At 42.1% G+C, this 27,224-nt stretch overlaps 1 protein-coding gene across 17 annotated transcripts in view; it reads left to right on the forward strand.

The window, feature by feature from the left end:
- The window catches only part of PTPRM (protein tyrosine phosphatase receptor type M), a 1,237,515-nt gene that overhangs the window by 782,733 nt on the left and 427,558 nt on the right, over positions 1-27,224 (forward strand). For 11 of the 17 annotated variants that reach the window (XM_033934018.1, XM_033934031.1, XM_033934023.1 and 8 more), the window contains one exon: positions 10,684-10,758. The exons of the other annotated variants lie outside the window; for them this stretch is intronic. In XM_033934018.1, coding sequence (XP_033789909.1) covers positions 10,684-10,758 — 75 coding nt within the window. The remainder of the gene's footprint in view (positions 1-10,683; positions 10,759-27,224) is intronic. 17 annotated transcript variants of the gene reach the window in all.

A 27,224-nucleotide genomic window follows, 5' to 3' on the forward strand; every position in this document is an offset into this window, starting at 1 on the left:
GATTAATCTGATCAGGTAGCCAAATACTTGTACCCAAAACCTCTGTACCCTTTGGCATTCCCACCACATATGATAGAATGTACCTCTTTTACCACATCCTTTCCAGCAAGTAGCATCACTCTGCTTATTGCATTTACTAATTAAAACCGGAGTAGTATACCAGCGTGTTAAAAGTTTAATAGCATTTTCCATCAAAGTAGCAGCTCTAGCTATCTGAAAAAGATGTGATACAATTACCCCCCATTTGTCTATAGACCATTCCTTTTCCAGGTCTTTGTCCCATGCTTTCATTTATGAGGTTTTGATTACTTTATCTTTATTTATAATTTTATATATCCAGGAAATACATCCTTTTACTACTGGTTCCCCTAGTCTTTTTTTCAAATTCAGATTTCTTTAGGATTCTATTACTCTTCCCCTTATATGTCAATATATAATTTTTTATCTGTAAATAAGGGAAAGGATTCCTCGTTTTTTATTGATATTGACCCTGCATGTCAATAAAAGCTTTTACCTCCCCTTCCTCAATTATTTGGCTAAAGCATCTTAACCCTTTTGCCTCCCACTTCTTAAAAATTCCCCCCTCCCTGCCTGGTACAAAGTCTCTTGTATATAATATAGGGGGGAAAAAAGATACCTTATTCTCTACCTAAAAGCTTTTTCCTAACACTTTTCCATGTAACCAATGAGCATTTACTAAAAGGATTGTTTATATTTATTGTTAATGTGATTGAATATATATATACATTTAATGTAATTTTGAAAATGAATAAATAATTTATAAAAAAAAAAAAATCTTTTTCCCCTACCCATGGTAAATATTTCAAATCCCTAATTCCTTCTTTCCCATTTAACATTGCTTGTTCTACCCTTACCCACAACTTAGATGGGGATGAATGCCCTCAACTATTGCTCTCAACTGTGCAGCTTTATAATAGTTTTCCAAAGATGGTAAACCCAACCCTCATTCTGCCTTAGACTTGAACATTGCCTGTCTTCCTACCCTTGGATGCTTTTCTCCCCATATAAATCTCAATATCATATTATTCCATTTTAAGAAAAACTGTTTTGGGATTTCTAACGGTAATATTTGGAATAAATAGAGAAACCTAGGAAGAACCATCATCTTTATAACTTTCATACGACCTAGCCATGAAATAAACAATTTATTCCACCTTTTTAAGTCTTTCTGAATCTCCGATGCTAATGGTATATAATTTTGCTGAAACAAAAGTGTCCAATCAGCTCCCAAAGTTATCCCCAAATAACGAATGGAGCCCTTTACCCATCTCAAAGGGACTAATCTCTGCAATTCTATCATCCTCTCCTTCAAAGTTGATATATTCATCACTTCCATCTTGTTTAAATTAGCTTTAAACCCCAAAAATTGGCCATATTCATCCATAATATCCTTAAGGGTAGTTAAAGTCTTCTCTGATGCCTCAACAATAGGTAATATATCATCTGCTAACAGAAACAACTTTTGCTCTTCACCTGCCACAAGCCTTTTACCTGTTGAGATTGTCTGATTTTCTGAGCTAAAGGCTCAATAACTAATGCAAAAATCAGGGGGGACAACGGGCATCCCTATCTTGTCCCTCTTTGAAGTTCAAATATATTAGAATAAAGTCCATGTATTTTAACACATGCTAGTGGGCTATTATATAATGTAAATATCCAGTCCCTAAACCTTTTCCCAAAGCCCAAATGTCCCAAGACTGCATCCATGAACCTCCATTCAACTCGGTCAAATGCTTTTTCAGCATCGACCGAGACTGCTACCCATCCTGTTCTATCCTTTTTAGCCTTCCATATCAAATCTAGCACCTCGCGAATCCCATCAGATGCCTGCCTCCCAGCAATAAAACCCACCTGATCTGGGTGGATAAGAGATGGCATATATGATGACAGTCTATTAACAAGGACTCTGGTCATAATTTTTGTATCTATTCCTAAGAAGGAAATAGGTCTATAACTAGCACAAAATGTATTATCTTTTCCTGTTTTAGGTAATATTGTAATACCTGCTAATCTCATAAAATATGGCAATTGTTCTCTGTCTTTTAAGTTATTAAATAGTTTTGCTAAGAGAAGGGTTATATAAGATATAAACTTTTTATAGAACAATCCTATAAAGCCATCCATCCCTGGGGATTTGCCTAGTTTAAGATGATGTATTACTTCTCGTATCATCCTCTGTTATATCTTCCTCTGATCTTTGAGCTTCTAATTCTTGAAGCTTATTTAATTCTAACTGGGACAAATATTGTGACAAGAGTGCTTCCTGACCCTGATATTCTGATGTATATAATAAGGCGGTCTAAATTAAATTGAATGGCTTCATTGTCCATTTTTCCTAGAGTCACATGGAACTCTTTTATTTGCATCCTAATCTGTTCCCCACCTAATCCCTTCTTATGTTGTATTACTAATCCCATCAATTTTTCTCTTAATCTTTTTTCCTCCTTTTCCCGGATCTTTTTCTTATAAGAAGCTATAGATATCAACTCCCCCCTTAACATAGTTTTTAAGGATTCCCAAATCGTTATGGGTGAGTAATTATCAGTGTTATTATTATCTAAAAAGTTCCTAATAGTCTGTTCTATTTTCTGGACTACCTTAAGATCTTTTAATAATGTATCATTTAATTTCCAATATCGTGTCCCTATTTTAGCATATCCCCATGTTAGATCTACCTATATTGGGGCATGATCTGCCCAACTAGTTTCTTCTATTTTTGGATCTATTAATTTACCCCCTAGAGATTTATCTAACCAAATCATATCAGTACGGGAATACACTTTATGTGGAGGCGAATAGTAGGTATAATCTCTACCTAACATATGTATGCTCCGCCATCCATCCAATAAATTTAATTCTTCCAAGAATCTTTTTAGTTGTTTCCTATCTTATTTAGTTCTATCCCTTTTAGTGCTGTAGTGTCCCAACGGGGGTCTGAGATTAAATTAAAATCCCCTCCTATTAATAATAATTCTTCCTGGGTCTTTAAAATTAGACTCAAAAGATCTTCAAAAAGATCTTCCCTTGGTTGAGATTAGGACCATAAAGATTCACCAAAGTCACCTTTTCCCCATTCAATTCCCCCACCCAAATAATCCATCTCCCTTCATCATTCCTCCATTCAGCCTTTGTCAGAACTTTCAATTTTTTATCAAATACTCTCCCCACCCCTGTTTTCTTTTTCTCTTTTTTATTAGAAGCCCAAATTCTCATCGGATAATCTTTAAAATGGACCATCTTTTCCCCTGATTTTTGTAAATGCGTTTCTTGTACATAACATATATCATATTTCAACCTTTTCATCTCATTTAAGAGCAAGTGGCATTTTTGGCGTATATTAAGTCCGTTCACATTTAAACTTCCTAATCTTAACTTCATACATTCTTCAAACAGCCTTACCAATCTTATAATTTTTGCCCAGGTCTCCTTGTCCCCCCCCATTACCCCAAACACCACCAATCATTCCTAAAAGAAAAATTAATTTACCCTCAACCCCTTCCCTCTTCTCCCACAATTCCCTTCCAAATCTCTCTCGTTGTCTATCTCTGGACCCAGATCCAATCACCAGTCAGTGTGACCAAGTGTCAGATCTACTTCCAGATACCAGAGTCGAAGAAAGTTTAACCTGACCCGGATCTCCACAATTTTATTATATTCTACCCCTTTTACAACAACTTATCTTTATTATATCTAAATATCTTTAAAATAAAATTATTAAAATCATCAATTCTTCTCATTGTCTCTGTAATCTCTTTTTTGTTCTACTCTATGCCATCTCTGACCTGGCGGTAAATTTATCCCAAAATCTATCACAAGGCAAATCATTTGCAGCTATCTTCTGATAAAAGCCATATTTTAAGAAGTTGTTAGACTTTATATCAAATGTTTTTCTTATCTTGCAGACTTTGGATTGAAAGAATTTAGCTAGCTCCACAGATATTGGTTGCAAATTTTCACTAATTATGATTAGTTGGCTTACTTTAGTCAATTTATAAAAAATAGAAAATGAGGTTTTGGATGAGTTTTCTACCTCATTCATCAAGTCAGGGATCAGTAAGGAACTGTCATGGAGGCTTCCTGACTCGCTTTGCTCTTCCCGGCCTGATATGTTAGCATCTTCCATTGTATGAGGATGGGGAGGGGCAATATGATCTCCCATGTGGACAAAATGTGATCTCCCTCTTACAAGTTCTGATGATGAGCTGCCCTTGAGGGTTTCCGACCTGCTCTGCTCAGATGTGCATTGGCATCTGTTGCAGAAGGAAGATGAAGGGCGGGGTGATCTCCCATGCCAGGTGTCCTTGCAAGTCCTGGACTGGGATCAGGTAGGGGCAACTCAAGATGGTGAGGAACTGCCCTGGAGGCTCCCTGACCTGCTCTGCTCTTCACGGTCCGGCATGTCTGCATCTTCCATTTCAGGAGGGAGGGGCAGGGCAATCTCCCACATCATATCTCCTTGCAAGTCCTGGGTCGGGGCAGCTCCAGATGATAAGGAACTGCTCTGGAGGCTTCCCAACCTTCCAGAGCAGATTGAAATCTTTAAAAGGATTATTTCTTGATGTATTTTTTCAACATGGGCAACAACGACTCCAGGTCTGCAGCATCTAGAGTCGTCATGGCTCTCATTGTGATTTTATTGGTTTGTAGAACTTTACATCAAAACAAAACAAAAAATAATTCTGTCATAGCAATGAAGGGCAAGCTCTACAATGAATTCTGTAGCTATCCTGAGGGGCAAGTCTCTATTTTCCAAAGTATCTCTACTATTAATCACATCTAACTGAAGTTTGTTACTATACGAGGACTTGATGGTCACTGTGGATAAAAGAATATGATCATCTTCATATATGATACTTTTCAAAATATTTATGACAAATGGAATTACAAATGTGAGAGGGAGCTAATGGAACAAAAGGGCACAAAAATATGTCCATAAAAATAGGAGTTTCAAGAGGAATCCAGTCACAGACACTGTTGGTCTTTCTCAGGGGTCTCAAAGTCCCTCCTTGAGGGCCGCAATCCAGTCGGGTTTTCAGGATTTCCCCAATGAATATGCATGAGATTTATGTGCATGCACTGCTTTCAATGCATATTCATTGGGGAAATCCTGAAAATCCGACTAGATTGCGGCCCTCAAGGAGGGACTTTGAGATCCCTGGTCTTTCTGAAGACACTGAGCTACCTGTATATTTTATGTAGCATATATAGTGTGAGTAATACTCAGTGTCGCTCTTAGAAATTCTGCTTCTTTTGCAGTAATTAAATCTTTTCTTAACCCACAGCAATAACATAAGCTATTCTTTCTTGAAGTGTATCTGTAGGATTCTTACTTAATTTCCTGTAGAAGGTGTCATCATTCACATGTCTCATCATCTCTTTCTTGTAGGCACCCCTATCCATAATTAAATTGTCCTTCCTTCGTCTACCAGTTTAATTACAGTGGCTGTGAATCACACAATTTCACGCATATATGGGCTATGACACTGATTTAGTTATTTGTATCTTTATTTTTCTTTTCCTTTATTACTCTTATCAAACTGCAGCTTTCCTTTCATTAAAATACCTAACCTTGGGAGACCAATAGATAGTAAAGTAATGTGAGCTGTGAAGAAAAGTTGATTGGGTTGAATTTCTCTACTGTGGAAAGGGGAAACGAGGGTGTGACGATGAGAATGACGATCAGTGTTACCTACATGATCTCTATTGAGGAAAGGACAAGACTTGGATAATTAGCATTTATTAAAATACAGGAAGAACTTTCTACTACAGTTGTGACTAAGGAAAACTTTATGCTAGAATAAGTTACTTTTAGAAGATGTGAAATATCTGCCACTGGAGATTATTGAGAACCAACTGGATAAATATTTGCTGGAAAGATATAGGGATTGTGGATTTCTTGTTATTATTTTTTCTGGACTTAGGGAATGGATTAGGTGAGATTCTATCCACCTGTATTGTTTTATGATTATTTGAAGCTCTGGCTTTTGGATTGTGACCCACAATTCAACCAGTCCTTGCTGCTTTCTGTTAGTTATTTTTAAGAGTGGTTATTATTTATTATTTTCAGAGGCCATGTAAAAATCCCAGATTTAGTGCCTGCAGTAAGGATGTGTGTGGCCAAATGATATTCAGGTTTTGGCTCATTTGGATTTTTCCCTTCAATTTTTAATGCATTTTTTTCAGTTTCACATTTATTTTAATTATTTTTTTAAAGCCTGCATTAGAGCTACTTTATTTACAGAAATCAGTTTCTGTGAGTGTTAATCATAAGTGAATGTGCCTACAGTTGATTTTGTTCATACTCTAATTTTCAAGCTGCCCAACCAAATGTGTGCTAATGAAAGTACATCCCATTTGAAATGTCTGCTAGGCCTGGCCTTTTCTGTTCTTAGTACTTAATGAAATGGAACTGTTACGTTGTTTGTTCATATTCAGGCATAGCATCATTCTCATTAGCAGAAATTCTTATTTGTGACCATTTGTTCACAACACAATCCCCCCAATTCTCTAAAGGTCACTCAGATCGGAGCCCCAAGTAATTAGTTTATGAGCTCCAATGATTTAATTATTGGAGTTAACATGCACTTAATTGGTGCTAATTATGATTTGTCAATCTGGCTTTGTGCTATTTTGTACAGAGAAACAGTCGGGATGGTATGTGGTAGTAATGACAAGGGGGCTGATCTTGACAAAGTGAAACATGTTGACCAGTCCCTTCCCGGAGTAGATAAGCGATAAAAGTGGATGTAAAAAGCCATCAGTTTAGCAGATAAAAGCTAAGTTATCGAATGCTTTCATTGATAACATTTATGAATATGAAAGTTTTATTGTATGAGTTTACGAACATTAAACACACTTTATATAAAAAAAAATTTAAAAAGCAGATTGGATGATGATATATATGCCAGAAAATTAATTCATTCAGCCATTCCAAATAATAAATGGCTGGTGGAGGCATATCTGATTAATCTGCAAAAAATATTTTTTAAGTGGATTCAGAAATTTTGTGTACTGCTATTTTGGGGGTATTTGGTAACAATAGGCACCTAAATTGGATTACATGCTACTCAAAAAGAGGCATTGCCATGACAAGGGGCAAGAGTAGGTCGGGGCATTCACAGAAGATGTGTACAATGTTGCAGAATAGTGGTGATCTGCGCCCACAGGATTTACATCAGGTTTCAGCTGGTATAAGTCCTCATGCCCAAAGTTGAGCATGGAATCCAGTGTGCAATGCTATTCTATAAAGAACACTCATTCCAGACCTCCTCCCCCCTTCTAGAATAGTGTTGAGCACCAAATTAAAGTGACACCTAATTCTTAGCACCATTTATAGAATTTTCCCCACTGTAAACTACCAATCTATAAGATCCGGTACAACTCTCAAACAGTTAAAATATAACAGGTTGAATAAAGGACCCAAACATACAATGAGCACCTAATATGCAAATCTAGGTGCTTTAAAGATTGAAACACATTAATTTTAGGGAATGCAGTTGTGAATTTTGCAGTGATTCATGGTTCTTATTTAGCATGGCCCTTTCCTGTCAAAATGGTTATAAGTCATTGATTCAGAGCCATGTTGATATTCTCTAGGATTCCAGGCTGTTGACTGAAGGGTAAAGCAATATTATTCTAAATTTCAGTATTAGGACTGTTTCATTAATTGAAAGGATGTTTTAACATTTTTAACTCAAGCTTCTATGAAACTTAGCTACTAACAACACTGTGGTTGAATGTTGCAGAGGGATATTTCAAAATCTTATGCAGCAGCAGATTTGAGTATACCGTATTTTCACGCATATAACGCGCGCGTTATACGTGTTTTTACAAACCGTGCATACCCTTGCGCGGTATACGCGTGAGCACGTTGTACAAATTTTTTTTTACATAGTTCCCCCCCCCGACATCCGATTCACCCCCCGCAGGACCGCTCGCACGCACCCCCACCCCGAAGGACCGCCGACTCCCCGACACGATCGGGGCAAAAAGGAGCCCAAGCCCTCTTGCCCCGCCGATTTCCCAACTCCCCGACAATATCGGGCCAGGAGGGAGCCCAAGTCCTCCTGGCCCTGGCGACCCCCCCCCTCGCTAGTTTTTCGGGCCAGGAGGGAGCCCAAACCCTCCTGGCCACGGCGATCCCCTAACCCCACCCCGCACTACATTACGGGCAGGAGGGATCCCAGGCCCTCCTGCCCTCGACGCAAACCCCCCTCCCCCCAACGACCGCCCCCCCCAAGAACCTCCGACTGCCCCCCTGGCCGACCCCCACGACCCCCCCACCCCCCTTCCCCGTACCTTTCTGTAGTTGGCCGGACAGACGGGAGCCAAACCCGCCTGTTAGGCAGGCAGCCAACGACGGAATGAGGCCGGATTGGCCCATCCGTCCCAAAGCTCCGCCTACTGGTGGGGCCTAAGGTGCCTGGGCCAATCAGAATAGGCCCGGGAGCCTTAGGTCCCACCTGGGGGCGGGGCCTGAGGCACATTGGCCCAACCCGACCATGTGCCCAAGGCCCCACCCCCAGGAGGGACCTAAGGCTCCCGGGCCTATTCTGATTGGCCCAGGCACCTTAGGCCCCACCAGTAGGCGGAGCTTTGGGACGGATGGGCCAATCCGGCCTCATTCCGTCGTTTGCTGCCTGCCGGACAGGCGGGTTTGGCTCCCGTCTGTCCGGCCAACTACAGAAAGGTACGGGGAAATGGGTGGGGGGGTCGTGGAGGTCGGCTGGGGGGGGGGCGGGCGGGGGTTATTGGGGGGGCAGTCGGTGGGGGGAGGGGGGTTTGCGTCGAGGGCAGGAGGGCCTGGGATCCCTCCTGCCCGTAATGTAGTGCAGGGTGGGGGTAGGGGGTCGCCGTGGCCAGGAGGATTTGGGCTCCCTCCTGGCCCGAACAACTAGGGGGGGGTCGCCAGGGCCAGGAGGACTTGGGCTCCCTTCTGGCCCGATATTGTCGGGGGTTGGGGAGTCGGCGGGGCAAGAGGGCTTGGGCTCCCTTTTGCCCCGATCGTGTCGGGGAGTCGGGGGGGGGCAAGAGGGCTTGAGCTCCCTCTTGCCCCGATCGTGTCGGGGGTGCCGCGGTTGGCTGGGGCAAGAGGGCTTGAGCTCCCTCTTGCCCCGATCGTGTCGGGGAGTCGGCGGGGCAAGAGGGGAAGCAGCAGGACACCGGTAGGAGCTTCTACATGATGGGAGGGGTCGGGAGGCTGTGGGGGTGCGAGCGGTCCTTCAGGGTGGGGGTGCGTGCGAGCGGTCCTTCGGGGTGGGGGTGCGAGCGGTCCTGCGGGGGGGGGGATGAATCGGACGTCGGGGGGGCATCAGGCTTTCAGGGTGGGGACAGGACTTCAAGGGGGAGAGGAGAGTCGGGGCGGGCGAAAGAAGAATCGGGGTGGCCAGAGGAGAGTCGGGGCGGGCGACTGGAGAGTCGGGCAGCATGTGCAGTATACAGGTGTGCGCGGTATACAAAAATTTCTGTACATAAATTTGTGTTTTCCGCGCGCTATACCCGTGTGTGCGTTTTACACGGGTGCGCGTTATCTACGTGAAAATACGGTAATTGTCTGCAGATGGTGGATGATCTATTTTCTTCACTCACTGCTATATTTCTAATAGCGTTCAGGCTGTTCTGTGTAAATTAGAGATCTTTCATATAAGCCTGTCCTTAATTTTAGTGTGTGTTCTTTTTTTTTTTTTTTTTTCGTTTATCTCATTTTCCAGCTGCATCATGTTGCATTTAAGCGTTTAATTTATATTACTCAGTACACTGTACCGTGATTTTTTTTTTTTTTCATGTACAAATTACTTGAAGATTTTTTTAAAGTGGTCATTTCGACAAACCCCAGCAATTACTTTCATCTCAAGAAACCTTCAAGTTCCTTTAGGAACATACATTTTCCCTTTTTGTCATGGGAAAATTGTCAACAGGTTAAACATTGGAAAAAATTGTGCCTAAGTGAATTGCGGCTTTAACAAGAAATATGACTACACAATAATCTGCAATGAAATTTAAAGAGAAAGTTAAAATATATAGGTCTTGTATTTATCAAGGGCTTTTCTCATAGACACAGTATGGGAGAACACATGATAAATCAGACCAATATTGCTAGTGTTTCAGAAGTAGAAATTACTGTCAGTCTGATATGTCTATTAGGGGTCTTTTTACTAAGGTGCGCTAACCGATTTGGTGCACACTAAAGATTAACGCATGCTAAATGCTAAGGTGCCATTATACACTATGGGTGCCTTAGCATTTAGTGGACACTAATCTTTAGTGCGCGCTAAATCGGTTAGCGTGCCTTTGTAAAAGGATCCCTTAATGAGGTACAATAGGTATAATACAAATAAGGGTTGAACCTTGGCCAAGCAAAACAAACACCGTAGCCAATAGGGCCAAAGTTCATTCCTTAAATCACTGTACATATAGATTTCTATAGCATGAATTGTCATGTCATTCTACGAACCAAGGTTGCAACCAGCTTGTCTTTTTTGCATCACAAAATAAATGAACTCAAACTAATCAGGTCAAGGCACTGGCATCTTTGGTGACTTTATAAATGATCTCTTGAGTAAACCATAACTATTGACCAAAATTCTTCTTGCTAGTCTAGCTTCAGTGTGGCTTTTTTTTTTCCCTCATGCATGCTGACCTGGAAATCTTCCTTTGCCTTAGCTGCGATAATCGTGACTCAGCTTACAACACCATACATTCGCATCGCCCCTGCTGCAGGTGACGACCAACTAACAGGTCAGACATAAAAGTACAGACAAGTCATCTTGCCCATCTCCCTACTTTGTTTGTTTATCCATCCCTTATCAGTCATCACATGTCATCATTTACCTTCAGATATATTGAAGCTGCAACATGATTACAAGGAGAAAGGAATAGCGCAGCAGATAATTTAAAGGCAACTTATGCCACCTTGTACCAGTGACAGAAGAAACGGAGAGGACAGCTGGTGTCTTATTCATGAAGAGATTTTGTTCTTCTGTTTTTTTACTTTGTACCAGTGGCCATTTTTTTAATGAGTTTTCTTGGGTTTTTTCCCTCCCCCTCCACCTGTACATTTCTGAATGTATTCTTATAGGCTGTTTGCTTTTCTTTTAATTTGGGTTGACCCCTGCATTAAATAATGTGCTTGGCATCTAATATGCATACACTATATTCCTGTACATAAAAGTATTTTGCTGCATGTGTGCATTGTTTTCATTATCTCTAACATTTTTTCAGTCCAGTGATGTAAAGAAATGTAATTGCACTGCCTTTGCATTTATGGTGGCAAGGCGTTGGATTTAAGCTATTAATAGAACATCATTTATGGATATCTAGATCAGTAGTTCCCACCTTCTGTCATTCTAAAATATACTTAATAACTATAAGAAAATGAGACACTATTTTCTGCAAACTTTGTGCAAATTATTCTTGGCAGACTTTCATCTGGGTACCTCAAGTAGGGCTAACAGAAAATACCAACAAACTATGTCTGCTGTGTGCTTTACTGTTTATTTACATAATGGTGAGTTATCACATTGGTTTTCATCTTGATCCTTAAGTTCTTTCTCACCAGTCTGGTTTTCAAGATATCTACAATGAATATGCATAAGATAGATTTGCATACTAGGCAGATAGTGTATGCAAATTTATCTCATATATAGTCATTTTTAATATCCTGAAAATCAGACTAAGGGGTTACTTGAGGACTAGGTTGAGAACCACTGCTTTATCAAATAGTTAATTTTGACTTGATTTATTGAACTTCATATTCTACCTTTTAAAGTATTTATTATAACAAAGTGTATCACAACTAAAATTAAAATCATAATTATAATAATATACATTTCTAGTCTTCAGTAGCTGACTGTCATTATTAAGCCATATTATAAGAATTGCTGGTCTGAATGAATTGTTTGGGAGAGGGGTAATCATTTGTTTAAATTAGGGGAAGAAGCATTGTATTCAAGAAATAGTATATTTTAAAAAATAACTAAGGGGCCCTTTTACTAAGGCACGCTAATTGATTTAGCACGCGCTAAATGCCAAGTCACCCATAGACTATAATGGATGCCTTAGCATTTAGCATGTGCTAAATCAATTAGCGCGCCTTAGTAAAAGGACCCATATGAGCCCCTTTTACAAAGCTGCAGTAATGATTTCCAGCAGCAAATGCGTCAAAGCCTATAGGAACTGAATGGGCTTTAGTGCATTTGCTGTGGGATAATCACTACTGCGGCTTTGTAAAGGTGGCCCTAAATGTAAATTTGCTTAGGGACCCTGTGACTAAAACTTGGCATATGCTAAATACTGTGCATCCTATTTTATGTCTACGGACCACAACAGTACATGCTAATGTCCATTATTGCATGCTAAGCTTTAGTAAAAGGGCCCCTTAGTTATTTATGCAAATGTAATATGGTGTTATATGTGTTAATGCCAAAATATAGTGGTCATATATAAGACTTAATCTTAAAAAACTGCCAAGTGCTAGGGTTTTCTTTGTTTGCATCACTTGACAGTTGAATTCATTAGTGGAAAAGTATGTTCAAGAGGGATTCTCGGTTTAATGAACACATTTACAGTGTACTTAAGGGAGGAAATTCTACATGTTAGATGCTACTTATGTGCTGAATTTTCAGTGTGAAAAAGCATTTTGATGTATGCAAGGGATCAAAACAGGGCATAGGTGGCAAATCCATGTGAAAACATACTTATGTGCCTATTTGTAGAATAGCACCTAAGTGTTTCCACGCAGATCGTATCGAGGGCCGTATCGAGGTGGAAGAAGATATCTTCTTTTTCAAAGGTCCCACGGCTACAAGAGGGCATCTGTGGAAAATCAGGGGAGGGAAGCTGCACGGTGACACCAGGAAGTACTTTTTCACCGAGAGAGTGGTTGATCGCTGGAATAGTCTTCCGCTTCAGGTGATCGAGGCCAGCAGCGTGCCTGATTTTAAAACAAAATGGGATCGTCACGTGGGATCTCTTCACAGAGAAAGGTAGGGGAGGGTCATTAGGGTGGGCAGACTGGATGGGCCGTGGCCCTTATCTGCCGTCTATTTCTATGTTTCTATGATCTGTAAAGGGGCATAGCCATGGGAGGAACCTGAAGGCCAGATACGTTCCCTTAGAATTTGGAAGATCTTCACCCAACTTGCGCACCAAGATTTATATGTGGTTTCAGTTTGTGCAACTCTTTGTGCCCAAAGTTGAGTGTGAATCTTAAAGCTGTTCTATAAAGGTGACAATCCTAGAACACCCATTAAAGAATACCATTCATTGTTGATTTTTTTTTTTTTTGTACTGAATTTTGAGCATCTTTTATAGAATTTCCGTTAAGATTCATTAGAGCAGCAAGAAGCAACATTTTTCTTAGACATAAAGGGCCAGATTTTGTATAAGACATTACATTACATTGTGCTTGTTAACCACGTAACCACAAGTTCAACGCGGTTTACAAAAGACTATTAACGATAAGCATAGTACAAATGAATTAATTAATCAGATACTTGTAAAATAGATAAGTCTTCAGCTGTGTTCTAAAATGTTTATAAGAATAAGCTGTGAGCAGTAATGCTCGAAATTCTTTGTTGTGAGAAGCTGCTTGGTATGCTAGTGTATGATCAAGACATTTTTTACTTCTACAGCCTTGGACAGAAGGAAAATTAAACAAATGATGAGTTTTTCTGCTGTGTTTATATGAAGCTAAGGATAATCTATTGACAAAATAAGGAGGAGCTGATCCGTACAGTACTTTGTAGCAAAAACAACCCAGCTTAAACAGCACCTGAGCTTCCATAGGAAGCCAATGTAATTCACATTAATAGGATGTGACATGGTCATATTTCTTCAGGCCATAGATCAGCCTGACCGCTGTGTTCTGTATTAGTATCAGTCTCCCTAATTCTTTCTTAGTGATTATCAAATAGACAATGTTGCAGTAATCAAGAAGACTCAGTAATAGTGATTGTACTAATAGTCGAAAAGCAGCAAATTCAAAATAGGATATAACTTCCATAAGGTGAAATAACTTTTACATATTACTGCATCTATCTGAGTCTTCATGGTGAGATGCTGATCTAAAACAACTCCTAATATTTTAATCATTGAGTAAATAGGACACCCGACCTCAACAGTTGCCTAAGCGGCTTTTGCGAATCGTACATAGACATCCTATATAGAATCATGTCTGTCCTAATGGACAGAAACCTAAACACCCCGATTCTCTAACTGGTGTTCATGTCACAGGCACCAGTTAGAGAGTTGCGTTGCCACAAGGGAATCTCCCTACGGCAATCAGTTTAGTGGCCTTGACTGAGGCAGGGAACCTGCCCCCCCTACAAAGTTGGCCGGCAGGAGCGATGCCCACTCCCTCCTTCCGGAACCCTCAAAGCCCCCTATCCCCAAATGTCTGCAGCAGGAGGAATGCCCAATTCTTACTGCCACCACCACCCTGAGACATCCCCTGGTAGAAGGGATGCCCACTCCTTCCTGCCACCACCCCCCTTCAGTGAATCTGGCAGGAGGGAGTGGGCATCCCTCCTGCCAGTCGACTTTGCAGGGGGGATGGGTTTCCTGCTGTGACCACTAAATTGATAACAGCAGGGAGATTCCTTTGCCACGATTGGTTCAGCGGCCGCAGCTATTTGAAATGTAGACCAGCATTTTGCTGGCCTACATTTCAGGTGCCTCTCACAGCCCTAGGGAGATTCCTAGAGCCACCTAAGTTCGCCTAAGGCCACTTCAGGGCAAAACCATGCCCACACCTAGCTTTGGGCGCACTTAAGTGGCCCTATGCACCTCCCTAAGCTTCCAAAAATGCCTACAATGTTGGCAGCCTATCTCTGGGTCTTTTTTTTTATGTGCATCCCGATTGGCTGGTTAGACAGCAGTAAGATCCCTCCGCCACCTACAGTTGGGACACCGTTTATAGAATTTGCCCCAAATCTGAATCAGAGGATGGGAAGAAATTCTAGATGAATGCATTGAAATAGAAAGCATAGCTTACAGCAATTCAATATCATTCATCCCTCATAATTGGGATTCAGGAAGAATCACAGCACTGAGGTTGCAGTACTAGAAACGTATAGCAAAGAAGTACTAAGTAAGGGTCACAGCGCAATCATAATACAATTTGATCTAAGCAGCGCATTTGACCCAGTAGACTTCAATCAGATGTCATAAGAACATAAGAATTGCTGCTGCTGGGTCGGACCAGTGGTCCATCGTGCCCAGCAGTCCGCTCACGCTGTGGCCCCCAGGTCAAAGACCAGTGTTCTAAATGAGTCCAGCCTCACCTGCATACGTTCCAGTTTAGCAGGAAACTAAACTAAACTAAACCTTGGGTTTGTATACCGCATCATCTCTACATTCGCAAAGCTCGACACGGTTAACAAGGGTTAGGGTAGAAAGGAACTTCAGTGAAAGGAAAAGACAAAATGAAGAGAAAATTTAGGACAGAGTAACCAGAGAGAGGAAGAGTTACATTTTTGAAAATAACCAGGTTTTCAGATGTTTACGGAAGATTTGGAGGGAGCTCAGATTCCTAAGAGGGGAGGTAAGATTTTTCCAGAGCTCAGTGATTCTGAAAGGGAGGGAGGAACCTAGTTTTCCTACAATGGAAATGCCTTTTTGAGAGGGAAAGGAAAGTTTCAGTTTTTGGGTAGATCTGGTGGAATTGGGGTTAGAGAAATTCCAAGAAAGAGGAATAAAAGGGGGGAGAATGCCATGTAGGATCTTGAAAGTAAGGCAGGCACATTTGAAGTGGACTCTGGAGATTATCGGGAGCCAGTGGAACTTGGACAAAAGTGGTGAGACGTGGTCGAATTTGCTTTTTGCGAAGATAAGCTTAGCAGCGGCATTTTGAATCCGCTGGAGTCTTTGAAGGTTTTTCTTTGTTAGGCTTAGGTAGATAGAGTTGCAATAGTCCAGTCTGGAAAGGATGGTGGATTGGACAAGGACGACAAAGTGTTTTTGATGGAAACAGGTTCTCACTTTCCTTAGCATGTGAAGGCTGAAGAAACATTTTTTTATTAGGGAGTTGAGGTGATCGTTGAAGGAAAGTGTAGAGTCAATGATGACTCCCAGAATTTTACTTGAGTATTCAAGATGCAGGGTGGGGCCAGAGGACAATGGGATGGAGGTGGGCAGTTGGTCCAGTTTTGGACCGAGCCAGAGAAGTTTTGTTTTGGATTCGTTCAGTTTCATCTGCACAGTGTGGGCCCAGGATTGAAGGTTCGATATACAAGAGGATATGTTCTCAGAGAGGTTGATGAGGTTCCGGTTGGTCTCGAGGAGAACAAAGATGTCATCTTCGTAAGTGTAAAGTGTTTCAAGTGGGGAGAGATGGAGGAGTTTAAGGGAGGACATGTAAATGTTGAAGAGGATAGGAGAGAGAGGTGAGCCTTGTGGGACTCCATATATCAGGTTCCAGGGGGAGGAAGAAGTGCTCTTCATGTTGACTGTGTAGGAGCGGGAGCATAAGAACTTCGAGAACCAGTCAAGGACTGTGGAGTTAATGCCTATCTCGGTGAGTTGGTAAATTAGGATATCATGATGGACGACATCAAAAGCTGCAGAGAGGTCGAATTGAAGAAGGACGGCGAACTTGTTGCGAGAATGGAGATGTTGAACTTTTGAGATTAAGGAGGTCAGAAGGGATTCGGTGCTGAAGTTGGGATGGAAGCCGTATTGGTAGGGTAGAAGAATGGTGAATTTTTCAAGGTAGGAAGATAGTTGAGTGGATATGATGGATTCTAGCATCTTGGTAAGGAGAGGAATGTTTGCTATTGGACGGTAGCTGGATGGTGTGGAGGGGTCTAGATCAGGTTTTTTCAGTAGTGGGGTTAAGGAGATATGGCCCATTTCTGGGGAGAATAGACCCGAATGGAGGGCGGAATTTATGAGAATGGTAAGAGATGAGATGGTCTGAGGGGGAGTGTTCTCGTAAAGGTAGGCGGGGAATGGATCCAAGGTACAGTTGCAGGATTTCAATTTGAGGCAGAGATTATGGACCAGGGATTCAGAAACTAGTTCGAAGGAAGACCAGGATCTGTCGGCTGGGATGGGGTAGGAGTCTATTGGGATAGGGTTGGGGTCGATTGGAATCAAAAGATTTGTAGGAGATTGCAGGTGGGAAAGAGTGCCTCAAGGTGGAGACCTTATCGCTGAAGAACTTTGCTAGAGAATCGGCTGAGGGGGAGGAGGGGAGGATGGAGTCATTTTTGGAGGTTAAGGAACGCCAGATGTTAAATAATGTGCTACTCTGGTTGTTGGATTTGGAGATTTTGTCACTGTATAAGTTTTTCCTTGCTTTTTTTAGAACAGTATTGTAGAATTTAATATTGACCCTCCAGGAGTGTCTGTCTGTAGGGGATTTAGATTTTTTCCATTTTCGTTCCAGAGCTCGGCATTTCTGTTTCAGTTCTCTGTGGTATGGGAGGTACCAAGGGGCCTTACGGGATAGGAGATGGTTTTAGTGGAGAGAGGGGCGAGGGAATGGAAGGTGGACTCGGAGAGGGCGACCCAGTTTTGCCAGTTAGTTTCTGGTTCTGCTGGTTTAGGGATGGGGGAAAATTTGTCAAGAAAATTGATCCAGAACAGATTGCTCGAGATTTTTTTTCGGAAAGTAATAGAATTTGAGGTGCGGGATGGGGGCCCAAAATGTGACATGAAGATTGCGAGACAGAAAGCCCCTAGGAAGTGGTCGGACCAGGGGACGATTTCCCAGCGAATGTCGTCGGTTGAGGTTTTGTGGGTAGTGAGATCTAGAAAATCGATGAGGTCTAGTGTGTGGCCTTTTTCGTGAGTTGGGGAGAGTGTGGTGGGGGGAAAGCCTAAAGAGGAGAGGAAGCTATTACCATATTTTTATGCATATAACGCGCGCGTTATACACGATTTTTACAAACCGTGCATAACCTTGCGCGTTATATGCGTGAGCATGTTTTACAACTTTTTTTTTACATAGTTCCCCCCCGCAGGACCGCTCGCACCCCCACCCCGAAGGACCGCTCGCACGCACCTGCACCCCCACCCCGAAGGACCGCTCGCACGCACTCCCACCTGCATCCCCACCCCGAAGGACCGCTCGCACCCCCACAGCCTCCCGACCCCCCCCATCATGTAGAAGCTCCTACCGTTGTCCTGCTGCTTCCTCTTGGCGGTCCCGGCCCTTCTGTGAGCCCTGCATCTGCGCTGCTTCCTCTTCCGGCGGTCCCGGGCGGGACCACCGGAAGAGGAAGCAGCGCAGACGCAGGGCTCACAGAAGGGCTGGGACCGCCAAGAGGAAGCAGCAGGACAACGGTAGGAGCTTCTACATGATGGGGGGGGTCGGGAGGCTGTGGGGGTGCGAGCGGTCCTTCGGGGTGGGGGTGCGGGTGGGAGTGCGCGCGAGCGGTCCTTCGGGGTGGGGGTGCGAGCGGTCCTGCTGGGGGGGGTGAATCAGACGTCGGGGGGGGGGGCATCAGGCTTTCAGGGTGGGGACAGGACTTCAAGGGGGGGAGGAGAGTCGGGGCGGGCAAAAGGAGAGTCGGGCGGTGATGGGAGAGTCGGGGTGGCATGTGCGGTATACGGGTGTGCGCGGTATATAAAAATTTATTTACATAAATTACAGTTTCCCGCGCGCTATACCCGTGTGTGCGTTTTACACGGGTGCGCGGTATATGAGTGAAAATACGGTAAATTCAATTGCATCCTTGCTGGTGACATCGTCAAGGTGGAGATTGATGACTCCGATGATCAATAATCTTTGAAATTTGAGGAAAGCGTTTGTTATGGAACTTGTCCAACTTTGTCTTGAATCCCTGGAGGGTGTTTTCCCCTATAACAGACTCCGGAAGGGCGTTCCAGTTTTCTACCACTCTCTGGGTGAAGAAGAACTTCCTTACATTTGTATGGAATCTATCCCCTTTCAATTTTAAAGAGTGCCCTCTCGTTCTCCCTATCTTGGAGAGGGTGAACAATCTGTCTTTATCTGCTAAGTCTATTCCCTTCCATATTTTGAATGTTTTGATCATGTCCCCTCTCAATCTCCTCTTTTCAAGAGAGAAGAGGCCCAGTTTCTCCAATCTCTCACTGTATGGCAACTCCTCCAGTCCTTTAACCATCTTAATCGCTTTTTTCTGGACCCTTTCGAGTAGTACCGTGTCCTTCTTCATGTATGGCGACCAGTACTGGATGCAGTACTCCCGGTGAGGGCGCACCATGGCCCGGTACAGCGGCATGATAACCTTCTCTGATCTTTTTGTGATCCCCTTCTTTATTATTCCTAGCATTCTGTTCACCCTTTTCGCCGCTGAGATCTTCAGTGATTTCAGATTTAGTGGCCCAGTCCTCTTCTTGTTTCAAGGCTTCCTAATCACTCGGCACTATGCTTATAAGTAAGGATGGTGAACTTTCTGATAGCTGGCACCCTCCCAGCGGGGACCCCAAGGATCTTCACTTTCACCATCAGTGTTCAAACTTCTAATTCAATCCTTCGGAGCCAACCTAGATCTTTCAGAAATAAAATATTTCACCTATGCAGTGACATAACGATCATGCTACCTGGAATGGCTGCATTATCCAACACCCTCACCACTGTCAAAAAATGTGTCTACATTGTAGAAAACTGGACCTCAACCCACCACCTCAACTAAATAATAATAAAACCAAATTCCTTTGGCTAGGACCCTCAAGTGACTCAAGCTACACTCCAAGGATTACAGTAGGCAACACAGACTTTCCATTAGAATTACAATCCCAAATCTTAAGAGTAGAAACTGATAGCCACCTATTCATGAAGAGCCATGTATAATCAATAATAAAACAATCCTCCTTTGTGATGAGAAAGCTAAGATCCATCAGAAAATACATCGGAACAGAGGCTTTCTGAATTTTAGTGCAATCCCTAATCCTATCTCGACTAAACTTCTGTAGTGTAGCGCTTGTTCTTTGCTTTAAAACATTGCTGTTGCATCTACCACTAGTTCAAAATGCAGCAATAAGACTCGTATACAGACTTTAGAGATTGGAACACTTACAACCCTACTATATGAAGCTACATTGGCTACCCATAATCTCAAGGATCAATTTTAAATTAGCATCACCGCCTTAAAGATCTTGAGAGAGAATGCCCCCGACAACAGTTGGCCATACTATTCCAGGGTGCCTCCAGCAGACATTCCACTTAAAATTCCCAGCATGTAACTATATAAAGTTTATAAGGCAAATTATCTTATCCATCCAATATCAATTAGCAAAATTCTAGAAACTACTGCTCACACTATAATCTTGTGACCACTATCTCAGGTTCAGAAAACTTTTAAAAGCATCAACCCTGAAGTAACTGAAATGGTAGTTATAAAAGCTAATTTCTAAACTGTCTAATGCAACTCCTGGGACATAACAAGTCAACAATGATCTACTTGAACTTATAACTATGCATTTGTATTAGCAACTTTATTGAATATCCAGTCAAACTGTCCATTGTCGTCTTGTCATGTAATCTGACTTTGAACTGAATAGGTAAAGGCAGAATAAAAAACGTGATTAACATAACATAAGATGAATTTTAATTTTAAGGGCCTCTTTTACGCAACTGCAGTAGCGATTCCTGTGTGGCAAATGCAATGCAGCCCATTCAACAGCTATGGGCTTCATCGCATTTATCACACCTGCGTTGCATTTGCCACTCTGGCACTCGCTACCGCAGCTTTGTAAACAAAGTCCTAAGTTTACAGAAATAATTTTTGCATTGTTGCTGGTTAATTGATGCCACTTGTGTGTAGGTTATGTAAAGTAGGCAGTTATATATGTGATTGCAAGTACTTACTGTATATGCTTGAATATAAGCCGAGATTTTTGGGCCAAGAAAATGGCTGAAAACTAGGGGTCTTTGCTTATATTCGGGTTAGCGTCCACCCATCCCCCCTCTCTAGGACCTGTTGCAGGCCTCCACCAGGTCTGCCATAAGACCTGGTGGGCCTGGACAGGAGGGATCCTTCCCACCTCCTGTCCCAGCAGACTCAAAAAAACTTTTACTTAGCCTGCCACCTCATCCGCTTACCTTTACAATTCCTGGTGGTTCAGTGGTAGGCCTGGACAGGAGGGATCCTTCCCACCTCCTGTCCCAGCAGACTCAAAAAAACTTTTACTTAGCCTGCCACCTCATCCGCTTACCTTTACAATTCCTGGTGGTTCAGTGGTAGGCCTGGATAGGAGGGATCCCTCTCGCCTCCTGCCCCAGACAACTGTGCCCTTCTTTACCACCCTCCCATCTCCTCCACATATTTTTTACAATCCCCATTGGTCCAGTGGTGAACTGGAGCAGGAGTGGCCTTCTCGCGCTTCTGCTTTGTGGAGAGTCACTAGTGATTGGCTGCTGAGAGTTCTCATGAGGCACGCAAAAACTTGTGGCAGCCAATCACTAGCGGCTCTGCATTGGGCAGGAGTGCAGGAAGGCCGCTTCTGCTCCGGTTCACTGCTGGTCCACTGGGGATTGTAAAAGGTACATGGAGAAGGTGGGAGAGAGGTAAAGGAAGGCACAGTCAGCCAGGACAGGAGGCAGGAGGGATCCTTCCTGTCCCAGACCACCACTGGACCACTGGTGATTTTAAAATCTGCCGAGGCAGGAGAGATCCCTCCTGTCCCGGCTCACCGCTGGCCCATCAGGTCTTACGGCAGGCCCGACAGAGGCCTGAAAGGCATCAGGAGGAAACGAGAGGATACAGGGCACAGGGCAGGGAGGGAGAGGGGACAGGGTGCAGGGTGGGAGAGGGGCTGGGGGGTGAATCTGGAAGGGCAGGGAGGGAGGAGGGCTGAGTGTAGAGCCTGGCAGAACAGGAAGGGAAGGGAGGGGAGGACTGGGTGCAGAGCCTGGCAGGGTAGGGAGTGAGGGGGAGGGCTGGTTACAGAGCCTGGCAAGGCAGTGGAGGGAGTGGGGCTATGTGCAGAGCTGGACAGGGTAAGGTACTTGAATATTACCCCCCCCCCCCAAGTATATATTTGAGTCAACCTTTTTTTGGGGGAAAGGTTATCTTGGTTTATATTTGAGTCAGCTTATATTCAAATATATTGTTGAATGTTTAGATCCATTCCAGTTTGGCTTTAGGAAAGCATACAGTGTTAAGTTACTATTGTCTGTTCTTGACATTCTAAGGCAGGGTGTCCAACCTGCGGCCCCATGAAGTATTTTGTGCGGCCCTGGTCGAGGGTGATGCAGTGATTTCTTCTGCAGCCCCTGGGTGTTTACCGTCTTGCCGGCTCCCTCCTCTGTCTTGCTTTAGAGTTTGCGCGTTTGTGAGGTCCCAGAAAAAAATTTTCGGCCAATGCGGCCCAGGGAAGCCAAAAGGTTGGACACCTCTGCTCTAAGGGATGGAAAACAGTGTTTCTGTATGATTTACTTGGATGGGTCCAGAGCATTCGATACTGTGGATCGATCAGTTCTGTTATCTAAATTATAGTATATAGGAATTGCTTTGGGGGAGATCAATTTATATAAAAGGTGATCAGATGGTGTCGAAAATTATGTTGGTCAAGGAAGGTGTACCATAAGTCAGCCCTGTTGGTCCTACTGTTTAATATATATATATGGCCAATTTAGGAAAGATCTTTGATCAATTGGGGCTTGAATACAGAATATATGCTAATGATGTTCTGTTCCACCCAATTGGAAAACATAAAAAGGATATTGAGCAAAGACTGAATCACTATATGGAAAAGGTAGTTTTGTGGATGTCATCACATGGATTGCAACTGAATGTTAACAAAACTTAGGTCATGTTTGTGGGACATAACCTGGAGGATTTGCAAGTGGATTTCTTGGATGTGCTGGGGATAGAAGTTAAAATTAAACAGGAATTGACAATTTTGGGAGTTTCTTCGATTCAGCACTTACAATGGACAAACAGATTTTTTTTTTTTCATGTTTGTGTTCAGTATTTTTATTGGTTTTACAAAAGTAAACAAAAAGTAAAAGTTATACAACAACATAGGCATAGGTATGGCTAGTCGTATAGGCAAGGCTTAGTACATGGGTATATGGAACATAGGTGACAGAACATTCAATAATTGTCACTAAAGACTTATATTCTATACATAGACATTACAGGATAACACGGTAGTATATGGATTTCCAGTACAGCTGAAATACAAGATGGCATCGTTATAATGTAAGTTGTCACAGAAACATATGAGAAGTATCAGGTACAAGCTGGGTCTGTGGGAAATAGTTGAGATAAGGGAGATGCCAAGTGTGATTTACAGTAAGTAATGAGTAGTTCCCATATGAGCATATATTTGTGGAATCTGTGCATCTTTATAGCCATGATTCCTTCATATTGTAATATCATGCATACAAGATTCCACCATGCTGTAAAAGATAATTTTTCAGGATGTTTCCAATCATAATGAGGGATTGAAATAGGGTGATATGATTTTTGGATAGGACAGATTTCAGAGTAAACTCACTGAATAGGATTTTGGCTAAGGATATGGTTTCCTGGACAGGTAGTATTTGAGATATGAAGTCCCATATTTGGGACCAATATTTAGATATTACAGGGCAATAGTAAAGCATGTGGTCTAAAGTCCCCACGTCTGTGTTACAGGACCAACATCTCTTGTCTCCCTCAGAGGACAGTTTAGAAAGTTTATATGGCATCCAGAATGCCTTTTGTAGCAGGACTGAGAAATAGCTGAGGATCGGAGCAGTTTAAAGGTGTGGAGCCATATGATATGCCATTGTTCTTTATCTAAAGAGATAAAGAACAATCTAAAGAGATTGTTCTTTATCTAAAGAGATCCCTGTTTCATTGCACCATGTCTTGAACCCCAGTGAAAATCTGGAATGTAGTGTCTGATACCATTTAGACGCTTCACCTCTTTTTGTTTTTATAAACTTTGCACTAAAATCAAGGATGGTAGGATTAATATCAGAGACATTATGAGTTTTAAGATATTCCATCATACAATGTTTGAGTTGTAGCCAAGAAAAGTATTGGGAACTAGGTAGCTGATATAAAATGGAAAGGGTAGAATAAGGTATCCAGGTCTTGTTGTTGAGAAGTTGTTTAAGGGTCCATATATTTGCCCTCTGCCAAAGCAGCCAACTAATGGGACGTCCTTGTATTAAGAAATTAGAGGAGTTCCAAATGGGTGTGAGGGTGGTAGATAGCCATGGAGTTTCTAGTTTACTGTCTGTGAATCAAATTGCCTGGGATGTATCTTGAACATGAAGACATAGAGTAGAATTGGAGGAACTGCCAAGAAAGAGAAGAAATGCAATTGAGGTATTGGTCAGGAGGGTTTGTTTTATTTTGTACCAATTAGGGGCTGATTCATCAGTTGTTGGTGGGATTAGCCATCGAGAGCCCTGCTTCATGAGAAAAGCAGTGTGATATGTTTTGAAACATAGGAAATTAATCCCACCTTCAAGTCTTGGTCTTTTAAGTTTTTTGAGACCAATTCTCGGAGGTTTGTTGTTCCAAATGAATTTCATCAATATAGATTCAATTTTGTCATGAGTGTATTTTGAAAGATAAAATGGGAGTATACCTAGGATATAATTTATCACTGGGGTGATCATCATACGGACCGTCTCAGTTCTTCCCCACCAAGATAATTTTAGTGGTGTCCATTTGGAGGTGAGTTGGTTAGTTCTAAAAGGAGATCTGAGTTACGTTTCTGCATATCTTCTATGGTGGCCGCAATTATAATTCTCAGGTATTTTATTTGAGAAGTGGAGCAATGAAGACCATAAGCCTTAATTGTTGGGATAGCATCTGGACAATTCAGTGGAAGAGTCTCAGTCTTAGATAGATTAAGTTTATATCCTGAGATTTCAGAAAAATGGGTGATATCTTGGAGGATGTGTGGTATGGAATCAGGAGAGGCATATAGCAAGATATCGTCAGCGTAGGCCGATAGTTTGACTTCTAGTGAGTCAAAAGTCACACCAGTGAATAAAGGGTTAGACCAGAAATTAATAAGGAGAGATTCTAAAGCTAAGTTGAAGAGTAAGGGCGAGAGCGGACAACCCTGTCTGTTGCCACGTTTCGGGTGGAATGGGTCTTAAAGCAAGCCATTAACAAAAATTTTTGTAGTGGGATTGGAATATAGGATTTTTACCATATTAATAAAGGTGGATGGAAAGTTAAACCATTGGAGTACAGAAAATAGGTATGTCCATTCTATACAGTCAAACGCTTTCTCTGCGTCGAGTGTGATGGCAACTTATAGGAGTGGAGGAAAGGGAGGCCTGTGAGATCACACTGGTTAAGACATGGGAATTGTCACTTGGTAGTCAACCTAGCATGAAGCCATTTTGATCAGCTGAGATGAGGGATGGCATAAACATCTGAATTCTGGAGACCAGTATTTTTGCGTAAATTTTAGCATCAGTATTTATCAATGATAGTGGCCTATAGCTGGATGTTAAAAGAGGGTCGTTACCAGGTTTCAACAGGACAATAGTAGTTGTCTCAGTGAATATGCCAGTGGTTTGACCAGTAGTAATCATATGGGTGAAAAATTGGAGGAGATAGGGGGCAAGAGTGCATGCAAATGTATCAGAATTCAGAGTTTAGTCCATCCAGACCGGGAGCTTTATTTTTTTCATAGATTTAGCTGCTCGTAGTATTTCAGAAATGGAAAATTCTGAATTTAACGGCTCCTGCTGTAATGGAGAGAGACAGTAGGGTGTGGTAAGTATGATTTAAAAAAACTATTTAAGACTGATGTGGGGTCCAGTTCTGAAGTATATAGTTGGTTATAGAATTTTTGGAATTGGTGAATAATTTCTTTATGGTCTATCAGAATATTTCCAGCATGATCTTTAATCCCAGGTATTGGTGTCCACTTTTGTTCTGTTCAGAATAATACTTGGCATTTTGTGTAAAAATTTGATGTTCAGTGGAACAAGATAATACAGAGCTATAGATGGCTCTTGTGGATTGGATATGTTTCAAAATTTTCATATTAGTTGGATTTTGGTGGTGTATAAGTTCAAGTCTTTTTAATTCCAGGGCTAGAGTCATCACCTTCAGAGAATTTTTCTTGGAGATAGATGCTGTGTAAGAAATTATAGCACCATGGACTGAGGCCTTAAATGTGTCCCATAATGTGAACCAGGTGGTATTTGAGGCCCTATTGAAAGTAAAATATTCTTCTATATGTTTTGTAATGTATGGAATGAAGCCAGGTTCTTGTAATAAAGTGAAATTAAATATCCATTGTTTCTGTAGAGGGGGTTTACTTATGTTCTCAAGTTGGAGAAGGATAGGCGCATGATCGGAAATGGCTTTTTCTTTGATTTGTGTCTGAGCAATATGGGTTGCCAGTGTGTTACTTGCAAGAAAAAAGTCAATCCTCGAGTAAGAGAAGGTATAATCATTTTCTTGTGCATGTGTTAATCTCCATGGATCAACTAGTTGGAAATGAGTGATTAAATCATGTAATTATCCAAGATTTAGTTTTTTTGAATGGTGTATTTGATTTCCTATCCAAAAGAGGGTCTAGTATTAAATTGAAATCCCCTCCTATAATATTCTGTTTATTTATCCTCAAAAAAGGATGGGTCGTCTATGTTTGGACCATAGACATTGGTAATTACTGTGGGAAGACCATTGATTTCCAATTGATCCTTAATCCATCTACCTTGTGAATCTATGGAATGGGATGGCAGGTGGATATCAGCCCTCTTTCTGATCAGAGTTATGACGCCATTACGTTTGCCTGAGGCAGGGGAGAATAAGGGTGGTAATGCCCAGTGGGTTGTAATTTTTGGGGCTTCTTAGTTGAGAGGTGCATCTCCTGAAATAAGACAATATCAGAATAAAGTTTGGAGACATAGGGCTCCTTTTACGAAGGTACACTAGCGTTTTTAGCGCATGCACAAGATTATCGCGCGCTAGCCATAAAACTACCGCCTGCTGCTAAAACTACCGCCGCACGCTAAAACTGCTAGCGCACCTTTGTAAAAGGAGCCCATAGTCAAGGATTTTTTTTCCATTTGATGGATTTATTAAATCCTTTAACATTAAGGGATATACAGTTCAAAGTCATGGGAAGAATAGCAAAGGAACAGGATGTGACTGGTTCCTAAGCCATATACAACCATAGGGAGGAGGATTATGCAATGCCTGAACTTGTGGAAAAGCTGATGTAGACAAGTCATATCTATGTAAAAACAGTAGTGTGAAAAACACAGCAAACATGTGTAACAAGAGTCAGTGGGCCCGCAG

This window comes from Geotrypetes seraphini, chromosome 2 (genome assembly GCF_902459505.1).
Source record: "Geotrypetes seraphini chromosome 2, aGeoSer1.1, whole genome shotgun sequence".
Classification (NCBI taxonomy): Eukaryota; Metazoa; Chordata; class Amphibia; order Gymnophiona; family Dermophiidae; genus Geotrypetes; species Geotrypetes seraphini.